Genomic DNA, 14,353 nt, shown 5'->3' on the forward strand with positions numbered 1-14,353 from the left:
TTGCAGGGTTGTTACGGGAATTCCTTGCAATTGAGCGAATGCTACTTTTGTTCCATGAAATTCATTAAACTGCTTAACAATTTCGGCTTTCTCAGCAACAGAAAAGTTTTTGCGTTTTTTGCTCACCATTTTCGTACGAAAGGGTTTGAAATGCGACCACCTTGTGCTAAACAACAACAGAGTCTGAAAAGCTGTAGAAACGTAAAGATCCCCTTTGCTTTCCAAGGAAGAAAATAAGTCACTACATCTGATTGGTAACTGGAGTGTCTCTTCTCCTATCTGTCTCATTCCTGCACCAATGAAATGTGTTGTTTCTGTACTTTGTTTCTTCGCCCGCTGCCTTGTCCGAGACAGGCAGCAGGTGTTCAACAAAGGAAGGGGGAGAGAGGACTAAAGTTCTAGAAAACAGTAGTCTGTGGAATGCGTTTCTGCTTTCATAGATTTACTTTCAACAACGTGGATGAGCTTTAAAAAAGCAAACATAGAAAAAATATTGCTTATTAAAACATTTTTTTATTTTTTTTCTTTCTACAAAAAACGTAAAATGCGGGAAATTCCGTAAATTAAAAACTTACAATCCGGGAAAAATTAACATTGGAGGTATACGGAAAAACTGGGTCCTGATGAAAAAACCGTAAAATGCGGGAAAAACGTAAATTCGGGGGACGTAAAATCGAGGTTTCACTGTATTGAATTTTACAGTTCAATTTTGGAATTTTAATGTTTTAATTTCATTTTATATTGAATTTTTGTCCAGAAGGTAAGAGGTCATGCATTAAATATTCAGGGACTGATTATATCCCCCAAACTACAGATTGTATAAATAATTCTTAAAAGTGATTTTAGTGTTTTGAAAGGATGTAATAATTTTTTTAAAGGGAAAAAAATTATCTTAAACTTAGTATCTGAACTAAAAATGTTTATTTATCAAAGCAGTGTTCTTTTTTCCTCACTTCTGAAAAACAGTTCTTATTATATAAGTACGTATAGATAATTATTCTATAACTTAAAATTTATGTTTCGCTAAAGAGGTGTAGAATGATCTTGTTAATTATAGATATCATATTTAATTTAAATATTTATTTAGCCTTTAAATAAAAACCTTTTAAATAAAATTTTTAAATATTTTTTGTAACTGAGCAAATTAATAATACTGTAAATTATGTGCCAAGTTATTTTAATTAATTCTGTTGACCATTAAAACTTTTCAAATTTAGAAATTTCCTAATCTTATAAATTTAAAAAATAATTTTACAACAAACTTTTTAAATCATAAAGTGTTTAAATGAACATTTTTTTAAAATAAAATAAAAATAATCATCTACTAGACTAAGATGATACAAAAGTTGTTTTAATAATTATATTGAACTCATAAAACTATTAAAACTATTTGTTGTAACATCTAACAAGCTAATAATTAATTTTAATGCAATGTTAAAACAAAATCTATTTACATCACATAATTTTGTTATTTCTTGAACTAAGTTCTGTGAAAAGTTTAGATTGTTTCTATGCAATAACTATATCTTTTTTCCTCCTCAAATTTAATGTAAAAATTTATGTTTTACAAACTGGTAATAAATAATGAAATCGTTCTATAAATTAATGATATTTTTTTTTGTGAAAAACATTTGATTTTAGAAAATTAATAATATTTTCTGTCTTCAAATAATTCCTAAATATTCGACTGCTGCTATTAGTCTTATATAACATAACTGTTAGTTTCACTGTCAATAATGTCATGACAATAGTAATTTTATTATCTTTATTCAGTATGAACTTTTCTACATATCAGTGGTGTTGAATTTTTTTTATCAGATTTAAAATGAACTAAATTCTTTTTTAAAAATAATAATAATGAAACCTAAATGTCTGAGAATAGTTTCTGCTTTATCTGTTGAAATTAATGACCTTGACCAACATTTTCCAGACAGCTTAAAAACCTTTTCTTCAAATGAGGAAATGTTTAATCTTTTAAATCACTCTTGCATGAACAACTTTGAATATTAATTAAGTTGCCTTGATCTAAAATAAAACAAAAATATCTTAGTTGTTAATAAAATAAATTATAAAAGCTATGATTGAATATTTAATTTTTTTGTTTGTTTAATACTGTGAAAAGCTTTAATTGTATAAATGTATGATAAATTTTTTAATTGTACAAATATATAAGAATTAGTCCCACTTTTAATATAATATATAAGATAATGCCCCACTTTTTATTTTTTTTAGAAGAGAATAATAACTTTATTGTTTATAGAAGAGTAACTTTACCATTGTTGTGTACAGTCTAAAATTTTTAGTAATTAGTAAAAAAATGTCTTCTAAATAAATAAATTTTAAGTTCAAATTTAAATTTAGTTTTTTGAAATTTTTTTTTACTGTTATTTAATACTATGTAACTTATTAATAGGCTGTTATAAAAGTAGATTTATTTATTTATTTGTTAAGAGTACATTTTCTCTTCTTTTAAAACATAAATATAAATACTTATACACCTAGGAAAAGTCTGGTTTCCCCCCCCCCTCTAACATTAACTATGAAATATTATTTACTAATATACCCTATCCTCTTGATCTAATCATGAGGAAATATCCTCTTGATCTTATCAAAAGTAAACTATATTTTATTATTGAATCTTAATTTTTATATTTGCAGTTTAATTTAAAAAAAATCTGTTTTAATTCTTTAAGATCCTGATCAGGAATGTCTTAAATTTGTGACATTTGAAGGATTCATAAATAATTTTTTAAAGATTTTTCTTTATGGGTAATAGGAAAAATAAAATGCATTGAATATATTACACTAATGACTACAATTTTAAAATTAACTGTAACTATTTTCTTTTAGCAATAGACTTTGAATTATTAATTTTAACTTCCTCATTGAAACTTATTAATTTTATTATACTTTTACATTCACAATTTTAAATAGCTATAGATATTACAGTCAATTTAGATAGCTTTAATCTAAGTTTTAAAAAAAAAATCATGGTAATAAAATTAAATATTAGAAATTAGCTTTGAATATAAAAAGTTAATTTTCTTATACTCTTATATTCATTATTTTTAATACTAAATGCATTTNAATCTAAATTTTAAAAAAAAAAATCATGGTAATAAAATTAAATATTAGAAATTAGCTTTGAATATAAAAAGTTAATTTTCTTATACTCTTATATTCATTATTTTTAATAACTAAAGATACTAAATGCATTTTAATCCAAATTTTAAAAAAAATTCATAATTATATTAAATATTTTTATATTAATTTCATAATATAGAGTTCGTTATAAAAAAAATTAAATCTCATTTCTTTAAATGAAATGGAATCTTTTATTTATTTACATTCTGTTTAAAGCTTCTTTCATTGACAGACCCGAATTCCGGAATCTCGAGCAACTGAAATAAGATAAACTGATAACTTAAGAAAAACAGTTATAGCTGATAGCTGATTGATATATTTAAAAAAAGTTACGTTAATGAAAAAAAGTGATTTAGTCACAATTCGCATCTTTATTCAAGTTTATTATTTATTGTTGAATTAATCTCTTACATTGCATTAATGTTAAGTCATATTCAAAGTACGGAATTTAAAATATAAGCAGTCCTGAACGTTTCAAATTTGAGTTCCCGTTTTATAGTGATATTATTTGTTTAAAAGCTAAAGGAGTTTCTATATTATATGTAAACCTGGCAAAATTTCTATATAAGTTTCTATATTATACATAAACCTGAATCAAGAAACCAGTAGAAGTTGGCATCTTTTCTACTAAGTTTTACAGTAATGTTGACAGCTATGAATTAAAAAGTATTGTTCAAAGGGTTTAGTTAAGTTTAAACTGAATGTTTTTTTTTCTATCAAAAACAAAATGTATTAGTAATGATGCATCAATGACTAAATAATGCGTAATAATCTTATATATTTATTATGAAATATCAATCACGGCTCAAAATTAATATAGGCTTTGTTACCACTGAAATTTGACTCGAATCACCGTAAAATAATTATCAGTGGTCCCCTGGCAAGCAGTTAATGTAAAGGTTAATGTAAGCAGTTAATGTAAGCTATGAACTGAAAAAAAGTTTATTCAATTTTAAACTGACTGTTTTTTTGTAAATAAAAAAATTATTTTTAATGATGCATCAAAGACAAAATAATGCATAATAATCATGTATGTTTGTAATGATTCATCAATAGAGGCCTTCAAAGTTCGTGATGACCAGATACAATTTGACTCAAACCACCACATAAGTTGCTTTATAATTATATCATATAATTCTATGTATTTTTTAACAAAAAAAGATTTTTCATGTTTTATTAATCATGATATGTCAATGAAGTATGTTAGTAATGATACTTATTTTATTAGTCATGATACATTGGTTGCTCTGTATTTTTATTTGCTGTATCTCTCATTGTATAATTTCTAGTATTTATCTTTATTTTGTATCATCACAGAAACTGATCAAGAAAGCCACAAGGATGCCCACTATGCTCATTGTGCTAAAGACCTCTACGAAAACGAATTTCCACCCATGAATCATAAAAATGAGATGTAAACCTTTTTTTAATCTCTGCACAACCACACACATATCACCTGCTGCTGCTGACTGTGGACTTTCTGGCAAACTGATTTAATATACTTTATTGTGTCTCAAGCAATCACAATTTGTGTCAAAATGTATGTAAAGTAATATTTATTACACAAACCTTAAGCAAATTGAACTATGAAAGAAAATTCAGCATCTGTGATGTGTTTTTGATTTCTTTCCTTATTTGTAGTCTTTTTCATTCACAAGAACTTTTATTCCCAATTTGGTGTAATAAACATAGGCATAGAGGGGAACAACGGTATTTCTTTTATAATCCGTTTAAGTCACAAATATATATATCTATAACAGTTTAGCAGTCAGAAAAGGATTTGTGTAAAAAAATATATTTCACTATGTTGATAAAAACATTATCGTAATTAAAAAATTTACATGGTGCTTAAATTAAACTAAATAACTACCATGTTACTTTAAAAAAAAATCATTGAAGGTTTTTTTAGAAGCAACTTAAATAATTTTATAATTATTTTGTAGAATTATATATAAACTTTCCAAAATTATAAATTTTTAATAAAAAAAAAAAGTTTTTTCGAGTCTGAAAATAGAAATAACCTTAAACTGATATTTTGTAAAATTAATGGGGGAAGGTCATGTTCCCCCTCAATACTATGCCGATAACAATACTCTTCTGCACTTATAATAAATTTAAGGATTTGGGATGAAAAACATTTTAAATATTGAGAGATTGTTTTTTACCTGTTCTTTAACATAAGAAATTCCTGTTCTTTTTGTGAGAAAGGCTTAAAATGTTAATTTTTGCTTACAGGACTGACAGATTTTATTTAATGCTTGAATTTAGAATTTTAAAATTATTAAACTAAGAGAAAGTTAACAAAAGATTCTTAAATTAAAATGTAAGAGATATCAAAACAAAGGAAATTTAATCATAATATCTAATATTAGAATATAAAAGTTATAAAACAAAAAAAAGGTTAATAAAAATAGCTTATATTTAAAGAAAAAAGTTTTAAAAACAAGGAAAAGTTTACACAAAACTGCTTAAATTAGAATGTAAAAGTTATAAAAATAAGGAAAAAAGTTTTATATTGGAAATCAAAATTGACATTTAGTAACTTTTGTATTTTTATACCTTCTGAATTCCTAATTAGTATTTTGAATTAATGCAAAAATAATGAACTTGAAAATTTGTTAACTCTCTAACTCTTCAAAAATAAATTATGGGCCATTTAGTCAAAGGTATTAATATATTTTACTGATAACTTTTAATTCTTTCTTTGAATTGTGATTAGTTTAAAATTTCAAAAATTATTTATTTGATATATATTTTATCTACTGTTACTGCTTTTCAGAATTTTTATACATTTTAGTTTCATACACAGTACAATAATAAAGATTAAATAATGAAATCTCTAAGCTTATCATACCAGCTATTTAATTACTTAAATAAGATAAAAAGAATGTTTTTATGTATCTCGTAAATCTTATTAAATGTATTTTTTCAAAATTTAGAAACAAAATTTTTAAAGTAAGTAAAATAAATAAAAAACATTTTATTTTTTATTTCCATTGCTAAGTTAATTAAAAAAAACTTGAGTAATTCATTATTAGAAAAATTTCAGAAATTATATCTACTTTAAAATTGAATTCATTGTGCATTAATTAATAGTCTGCCTGATTTGCATTAAGATATGTAAAAATTTTTGTTTTTAGTTGTCATATATATATTTCATCCTAATTATCTTTATTTCATTGAATATAATTATGTGATTGCATTTTTTTTTCATTTTAATCATGTGTTATATCTAAATATTATCATCATTCATTAATTTAAATATTAAAACTTTGTTAATATATACATATAAACAAACTTCAATTTTAAAGATCTTTGATTTAACATATTTTCATTGCTACTTAAATTATTTTTATGGCATAATATTTTTAAGCCATTTAAATCAAAACTTTTTATTATTCACTGTATTATATATTTTACTCCTTTTTTTTTCAACTGTTTTTATGTATGTAAATATTTTAGTATAGTGACATTTGTACAAACAACTATGTTTTAAATATCTTTAGACTTGCGCCTAGATAATAATAATTAAAATTTTTCAAAAAAATTATCTTACATTTATGAAAATCCCTTCAACAATGAATTATGCTGAAAAATCTTAATTATTTTATTCATTCCAGTTTTACTTACGGTTTCTACTGGGTCAGGGAACACTGTGATTGTCAAGGAATTTGATTTCGAGGGGGGGGGGTAGTCGGAGAACACTGTAATTTTCGGCCCAAGACAAGAAAATTTTGTGACAAACCTGAAAAATAACTCATTTATAAAATTTTTGAAACAATAAATAGCCAATGATAATCAAAGTTAAAAAGTTTAGCATCTATTTGTATTATTTCTTATAAAATGATAAAAATTTCTTTTTAAATATATTTGCAATTTAATAATACTATGTTTTTTACTATTCTGTAAAAATTAATTTTGGTTTTTAATCACAAATATGATAACTGACTACTTTACTGATAGGACTCTATTATTAAATTATTTTACATTGTTTTTTTTTTAGCTATTCTTGTATTTGTGCGAAATGTCACTTTCCACATTGATCAGTATGCTCGTGTATAATAACTCTAAATATTAAATAGCTTACTTAATTTTTGTTTTTACAAAATTTAATATTTGTCGTATCTATATCTTGTAATATTTGTATTGACAAACTAAACTTAATTGCTTGTTGCTTTAAAGAAATCATATTTGCCATGCATTGCAAAAACGTTATTTGGGATTTGAAATTTTCTTAAATAAGTTAGAGAATTTTATTTCTGAAATAAACTGGTAACCCTAATAACACTGATCCGTTATTAAAAAATGGTTTTCTTTGGGGTTATTTGTCCTCAAGTTAAGCTCAACAAATTGAGTTTTCTGGTTGCAATAGTAATAAAATTTTTAAAATATCGCCTCTGAAGATGTGTACTCGATTGCTTCATGTGCTAATAGCAATAGTAAAATGTTTTTGTCATTTATAATAAAAATATATCCATTTTCTTAATGTGCAAAATTAAATTGATTCAATAAAATATTGGCTGAAGAAAATTGCAGAAATTGTATTTTGTGAAGACTTGTCAACATTCTAAGAAAATCTTAAAAATTAAATGAGTATTTAAAAATAGTATTTAAATAGTTATCAAATGAAGATCTATATAGGGAGACAGCTTAAAAGTGTTTAGAAACATTAAAAAATTGTTAGAGGAATTGTGAACATTAAAAAACTGTAGAGGATCAAAATTGTGATTTTTGTATGTTTTCGGATCATCCTCGGTGATGTTTCCCAGACCGCCGCCAATAGCCTATTGTGCAGCTGTAGTGCAACATAAATAAAATACCTACTACCTATCTAACCATGAATAAATAAGTAATTTCAAAATGTCGCTTGTTCTACTTTAAAATTAAGCATTACAATCTATTATATAGCAAAATCATTTAAAAACTATCATTCAATTTTTTAACACAAGTAATATAAATACAAAGTCAATCATTCAACCATCTTAAATAATAGTTTTTATTAGAAAATTATACCATTACATTCTTTAAATTATTATTCTTAGCTCATTGCAGTCAATTTAAATTAATGCTTAAATTGACTGCATTATTTCAAAATTGATTGTTAAAAATGCATTTTCACTCAATTAATTACAAAAAAAAAAAAAAAAAAAATTATAAATAAATCCAACCAATAGCTTTAGAAATAAAAATGTTGTACTTCCTATGAATGGAGTAACATCTCATGTCTCTGAAACTTTTATAATCAGGTAGGTATGCAGTGTTAAATATTATTAAAACCATTAATTGTATAAAGTTGATTTTTTATTTCAAGTTTAGTTAAGAATTTGACAGTGCTCATAATTTTTAATTTTTCTTACTGATGTATGTTAGTTATTAATATACATAAAAAATACAAATGTTAAATATTAATATACATAAAAACAATTGATTATCACTTTATTTATTTTGGTCAACTGCCCATATGTTTAGAAGCTTTATTTTTGGATTTATGGTGGTGGTCTCTCTCTCTGTTCTTTAAAAGGAAAAATCATTTGATCTCACTTTTTTGCATGGTGGTCTTTAAAGATTCAAATATAGGTTCAGATTACGAACGAAAAGAATTAATATAGCTGCATCGTGTACAAGAAAGTGCGATTTTATGAAAATACCTTAGTTTAATATATTTTATCAAGTTATCTTTTAAACGGTTGTGGCTTATGTTAACTAATCCATGCAAAAAGAGAAAAGAAAAAAAATTGTAAAAAATAGTGTATTATATGTTATATAGTATGTATAAATAATCTTATTTTTATTCACAGATCTTGTATTATAATGTTATGTAGTTATGTATATTTATAATTGTATTTTTTAAGTTTTATTGACAGAATTACCATTTTTGTTTGTTTCTCTACTTTATAACCAAAGTAATACATTACAAGTGTTTGTGTAAAAAGAAAAAAAAACTTGAAAAGATTTTAATATAAAAAAAAAGTATTAGTGTTGAGTCGTATATGTCTGTCTCATAAACTGAGAAATTTAGAAGGAATATTTATCGTGTATAACCTTGAAAGATTTCGATCTTAATTGTGTTGTATGTCGCCTTTATTATTTGTTGTGTAAATGAAATATTTGTACAGAAAATACTAAAACCTAGATTTTGTACAGTGCTAAGAAAAACAGTAACAACTAAAATAACTTTTAATCAAATGGAAGATTTTCTTGTTATAAGATGAAGTTTTGATTTTTCTTGAACTATATCTTAAATGTGATAATAAATTAGTGTATTTTAAATTATAAAATCAGAAAAAATATCTATATAATTTTACGCATTATTCTTCCACTGACTTCCATTTTTAAAAATTTTAACCCTCATAATATGAGAATTAGCTATAATTTAAAAAATATTGTCTCAATCCTTAACTCAAAATGAAAATACAAGAATCTTATTAATTTTATATTTTGTTTCTAAAAATGCCTAAGCAAATCTTAAAAATTTAGTGTACAACTAGTATGTTTCTTTATCCGAAGATAATTTCATACAAAAAATATTATTATTATTTATAGCAATAATGATAAAAAAAATTTTTTTTTGGCATTGCAAAGTTTCAGTGTTATGTATAATTTTAGACTGTGTAATTTTAAATAAGAAAGTAAAATAAATTGAAAAAAATCAGTTGAACGGCTTGTAAGTAATAAACTGAAAGAAAGTCTTTTTATAAATCAGAATATCTACACGTGGGGAAAAATGTTTCAAAGTTAAATTTTACACTTATTAAGTAATCAATTTAACTTATAATACACTTATAAGTTAAATTGATTACTTAATTTATATTTTATTTTTTATTGGATTTACATTTAGCATTTTAAAAAAGCGTGAGCCACAATTTTTAAAATATAGAAGAGTTCTAAAATATTAGTATTTATTTTATTGGCAAAATTTGAAGTTACAAATTCAACAGGGTTTAAAAATTTTTTAAAGTTTTTGTAACTTTTAATATTTCTTTACCTTTTTTGTAAAGTTCATTTTAAAATATCAAGTGCTTTTTAGGACATTTGTTGAAGATAGATTGAATGAGTAATTATCTTTGAATGAGTAATGATCTTTGACAGTAAATGATTCCATTATTTTTCTTAATTTTTAAATTTTTATCTGGATTCCTCTACACTTCCCCTCTATTATTTTTAGAACTCTCACACTTTAATTTTTTGAAGAATTGTAATCCACATCGTTGTTCGTAGGGAGCAGCAAGATGAAAATTTGTTTATTTAGTTCAATGCCACGCATCTTATAAAACTCGAGAAAATAGAAAAATTCGAATTATTTAGATAAGAAAATTCATTTTTAAAACATATCCCTAACAAAAATGTGATTTCTCTAAAGAGCAATAATGGATTTTATTAAAGAACGACTATGGCACGTTTGTTTATAGTGTAATAATTCCGTTTTTGCAGTTATGATTTTAAAAAAAGCCGATTTTATTATCCATCGGTTAGATTAACTTTATAACTTAAAATACACTCATTAAATATCAAGACTGAATCTTAGTACAATGAAAAGGTAACTACATCATTTGATCAAAAATTATTCGTGATGTTCTTTTTTTCGTGAACAGGACATTCAATTTAGAATCAAGGCTTTTATCAAAGAATGTCGGAGCCTATTTCTTTGACCATCATTGAAATGTGAGTGAGTGAATACAGTGTATTTATCTGAATTTTGACATTTAAATCTTTTGTGAATGTTCTCTGCTGTGAAGAGTGTGCCTGTGTTGTTGTGTACCGAGTCTATAATAACAAGCCAAAGCTGTAGTATAGATTTTGTAACACTTTTTTTTTTTTGGAAGCAGAAACCAAATTTCAAAATGAATTTAATTTTCAATTATTGATATCTACCTTCAATAGGTTTTGAATAAAGAAATATAACTGTGAATAATATGTCAAAATGGAATTTTATAAAATAAAAGTCTTTATGCTATATTTAGGATTGGTTATTTCTACAGCCAACAGATGCCAGATACTACACACATCTAAGTACCTCTGATAAGTATATACATAAGTACCTCTGATAAGTATATAAGTACTTTAATGATGTTGTGAAATTGTAACTCGTCAGCATGCTATTGGCAGTCAAATATTTAAGGCTGACAAGATACCTTTTAAAATTTAACTATTTATGTTCAGGTTATCGTGCCTCAGTGAATAAGAAACTTATAAAAAAGAAAATTCTTAGTCATCCTACTTTTCACAGATGAAACCATTGCTTCTTAAAACATTGGAATCTTAAAGCAGCCTTATTTTACAGAGGTGGTTTTATTCCGGGATTTTCGTATAATTTTTCCGGATTTAAAAGAAGACGAGCAAATGATTCTTCTGCGAATATCTTTACTTTATATCTTATAACCGTCGTTGAACAACCAACCCGATTTAGGGTTTACGACTATCAATGTTCAACTCCATAGCCTTGTAATTTTGAAAACAATGCAGAAGACAAGGAGCTCCTGGATCAAGTATTGGGAGAAATTTGCCTTCATGAAAGACTTTTTGATGCAACTAACTCGCAGGTCGGATCTAAATTTAATTTGAGGTTTCAAGACTCGGCACTGGTTATAAAAAATACTTACTCGTGGAACTTCTTGCACAAAGCTCGTGGGTTCTGCGGAACACCTTTCGAGAACCGCTGTATTAGTAATTTTGAGACAAATTTTTTAAATTATAATTGAAATTTATTTTATGGAGTTTTCCTTATTTTAGCTTCCTCCGTAAGAACTCGACAAATATTTTTAGAAACTATTACTAGGCACAGGTTTCGTTATAAGTACTTACTATAGTTCAAGATGGCCCATATTATTGAATAAAGAAGGTTCTTGAATTAGCTTTTTAATAAAAATTCTTTTTAAATTTATGAATGAGGTTCATTTATTATTTTGATTCCTGAACAATTCATTTGTTTCTGTAGTTATGAAAACCAACCATAATAGAGGGTGTGGGTGTTAATGCTATCTTTGAAAACAGTACATTTAGAAATTTTTTGTGCAAATTGGACAAATTAAAATTTGGAAATTGGACAAAATTAAAAATAATTGACACACAAGTATAGCTATAAAAAATAGTTTTTGAAACACAATTAAAAAGTTTTTTTTATGAGATAGAGAAGGATTGCATAAAAAAAAGTCACATAGAGTCATTAAGAATTGGGGATCCTTCACTTTCTGCTATTCGTTTTAAAATCGTAGTCTTTGTTTTTGCCCTTATTTCAGGGATTATGTCAAAAAATAAAATAAAAATTTATATCAAAATAAAAAAAAAGAATACATTTCAATTCAATTTACGATTTGAAATGAATCTTATCTTAATAGTTCAAGAATCTGAAAGCACTTTAAAGAATGTCAATTAATATAAGATTTAAAAATTGAAACACATGCATCATTCCTTTTTTATGAAATCACTTAATTTAGCAGACTTGTCACTTATGCAGATCAGAGACGAATAAAAAAAGTAAAAGTTCTATTGTCTACCGCCTATTTGTTAAAACAAAGCATAAGACTAGTCACCAACTATCACATTAACAAAAGACTAACTCTGCGAACTAACAAGACATGCCGTTTGTTTCAGGAAAACCTGAACTAACTCAATGCAGACATCTTTCAATGTTTATTTGCAATCAATGAATTTTTTCTTTGCTCCTCAAGAATTCCATCGCAATATGCTAATTGCATTTTCCATTTACTTACAAAGAAATTCTTGTGCGTTCAATAGTTAAATTATGTGATTATAGAATTCAATACATGCGCAATGTAATTGGCTGGCTCATTACTTACGTGAAATGGTGAAATACATATAAAAAATTGTAAAAACGAAATAGAGAATAAAAACCTACTAATTTTTTTTTGATAACTTCAATTATGTACCAATTTAAAATTTTCATATACCGCATAAAAAAAATAGCACAAAATAAGACTGCAAAAAAACAGGTTTTAATGTAATGACAAGTACAATGCAAGAGTTGCTTGGAGAAAAATTCTTTGCTGCATTAATCAAGTATATATGCAAAATTACAACTTAATTTAATGCATTATATGAACACTATGAGTTAATCTTTATTTATTTAGTGTTCCATCTTTTTACATAAAATGATTGAATAAATGTAAATTGCATACAAATGTTAGTACATTATCAAAAATGTTCAACTCACTTTGTTTTAATTATACCTTTCTTTCACTTTTATACCATATTCTACTAGCTAATATAAAATAGATATGCAAAATAAAAAGCATAAAATACTTTAAGTTAACAGATATTTTGTTTACAAAAATTTTATATAACTTCCTCAAGATAATTTCAAATAATTTTACATCTTTATGAAGTTTCTTACTTAATCAAATGAATACATTAAATATCCTTTTATAAATTATATCTATAATTATTTCTATTTTATAAATTACATCTTTAATTATATCTCTATGACAAAGAAGATATAACATTAAGACAAACTTTTTAACTGTTCTCATGACTAAAGTAATAGGCAATATTTTTTTGGAATATGGCTACTTTGTTCAGCATTTCCTAGTATTTTGAAATTCTTTCATGGAAGAAAAAATATTAAAGAAAGTGGGATTTTGTGATCCAACACACAAAACATATGATTGACTAGACAAGACTTAGTTTAACTTTAAAGAATTTTTTAATAGGAAAGATCACTTCTTTGTTTCATTTTGGAGTATTTTCTTTAAATTAAATAACTTAATTTTATTAAATTATGAATAAATCAACTAAAAACTCTACGAAGTAATTACTGAAAATGAAACAAATGTTTGAGAGAAAATTTTGAAATGAATCAAAAATCAATACAAAGTCATATCAATAATTACAAACACAACTACTAAAGAATTATACATATATTTGACTTATAAATTATAACATTAAATATTTTATGAACATTTATAACATAATCTTACATTAAGTTGTATTAAAAACATTATCAAAAACATAATTAAGATCAAAGTAACACAGAAGAAGAAAATAGCAATTTGTTTTGCACACTTACTTAATACATAGTAGAGACAAAATGCTGTTTTCTAAAAAATTAATTAAATGCATAACTTTGCAAAACTTTAAATATTAGGATATTATTATAAAACTTTAAATATATAGATTAAAGCAACCAAAGTAACACAGAAGAAGATATTGGTAATTTGTTTTTCTCACATGCACTTACTTAATACATAAAACA

General features: G+C 24.7%; 1 protein-coding gene across 6 annotated transcripts in view; it reads left to right on the forward strand.

Annotated features, from left to right (window-relative positions):
- LOC107441076 (Autophagy-related 18a) overlaps nt 1-11,100 on the forward strand; it is a 46,331-nt gene extending 35,231 nt beyond the window's left edge. For all 6 annotated transcript variants that reach the window (XR_006225185.2, XR_011637732.1, XM_016054216.3 and 3 more), the window contains one exon: nt 4,462-11,100. Coding sequence is in view for 4 of the 6 variants with exons in the window: in XM_016054216.3 (XP_015909702.1) it covers nt 4,462-4,562 (101 nt within the window). In the remaining 2 variants the exon portion in view is untranslated. The remainder of the gene's footprint in view (nt 1-4,461) is intronic.
- The last annotated feature ends 3,253 nt before the right edge of the window (nt 11,101-14,353 follow it).

This window comes from Parasteatoda tepidariorum, chromosome 9, assembly GCF_043381705.1.
Source record: "Parasteatoda tepidariorum isolate YZ-2023 chromosome 9, CAS_Ptep_4.0, whole genome shotgun sequence".
NCBI classification, from domain to species: domain Eukaryota; kingdom Metazoa; phylum Arthropoda; class Arachnida; order Araneae; family Theridiidae; genus Parasteatoda; species Parasteatoda tepidariorum.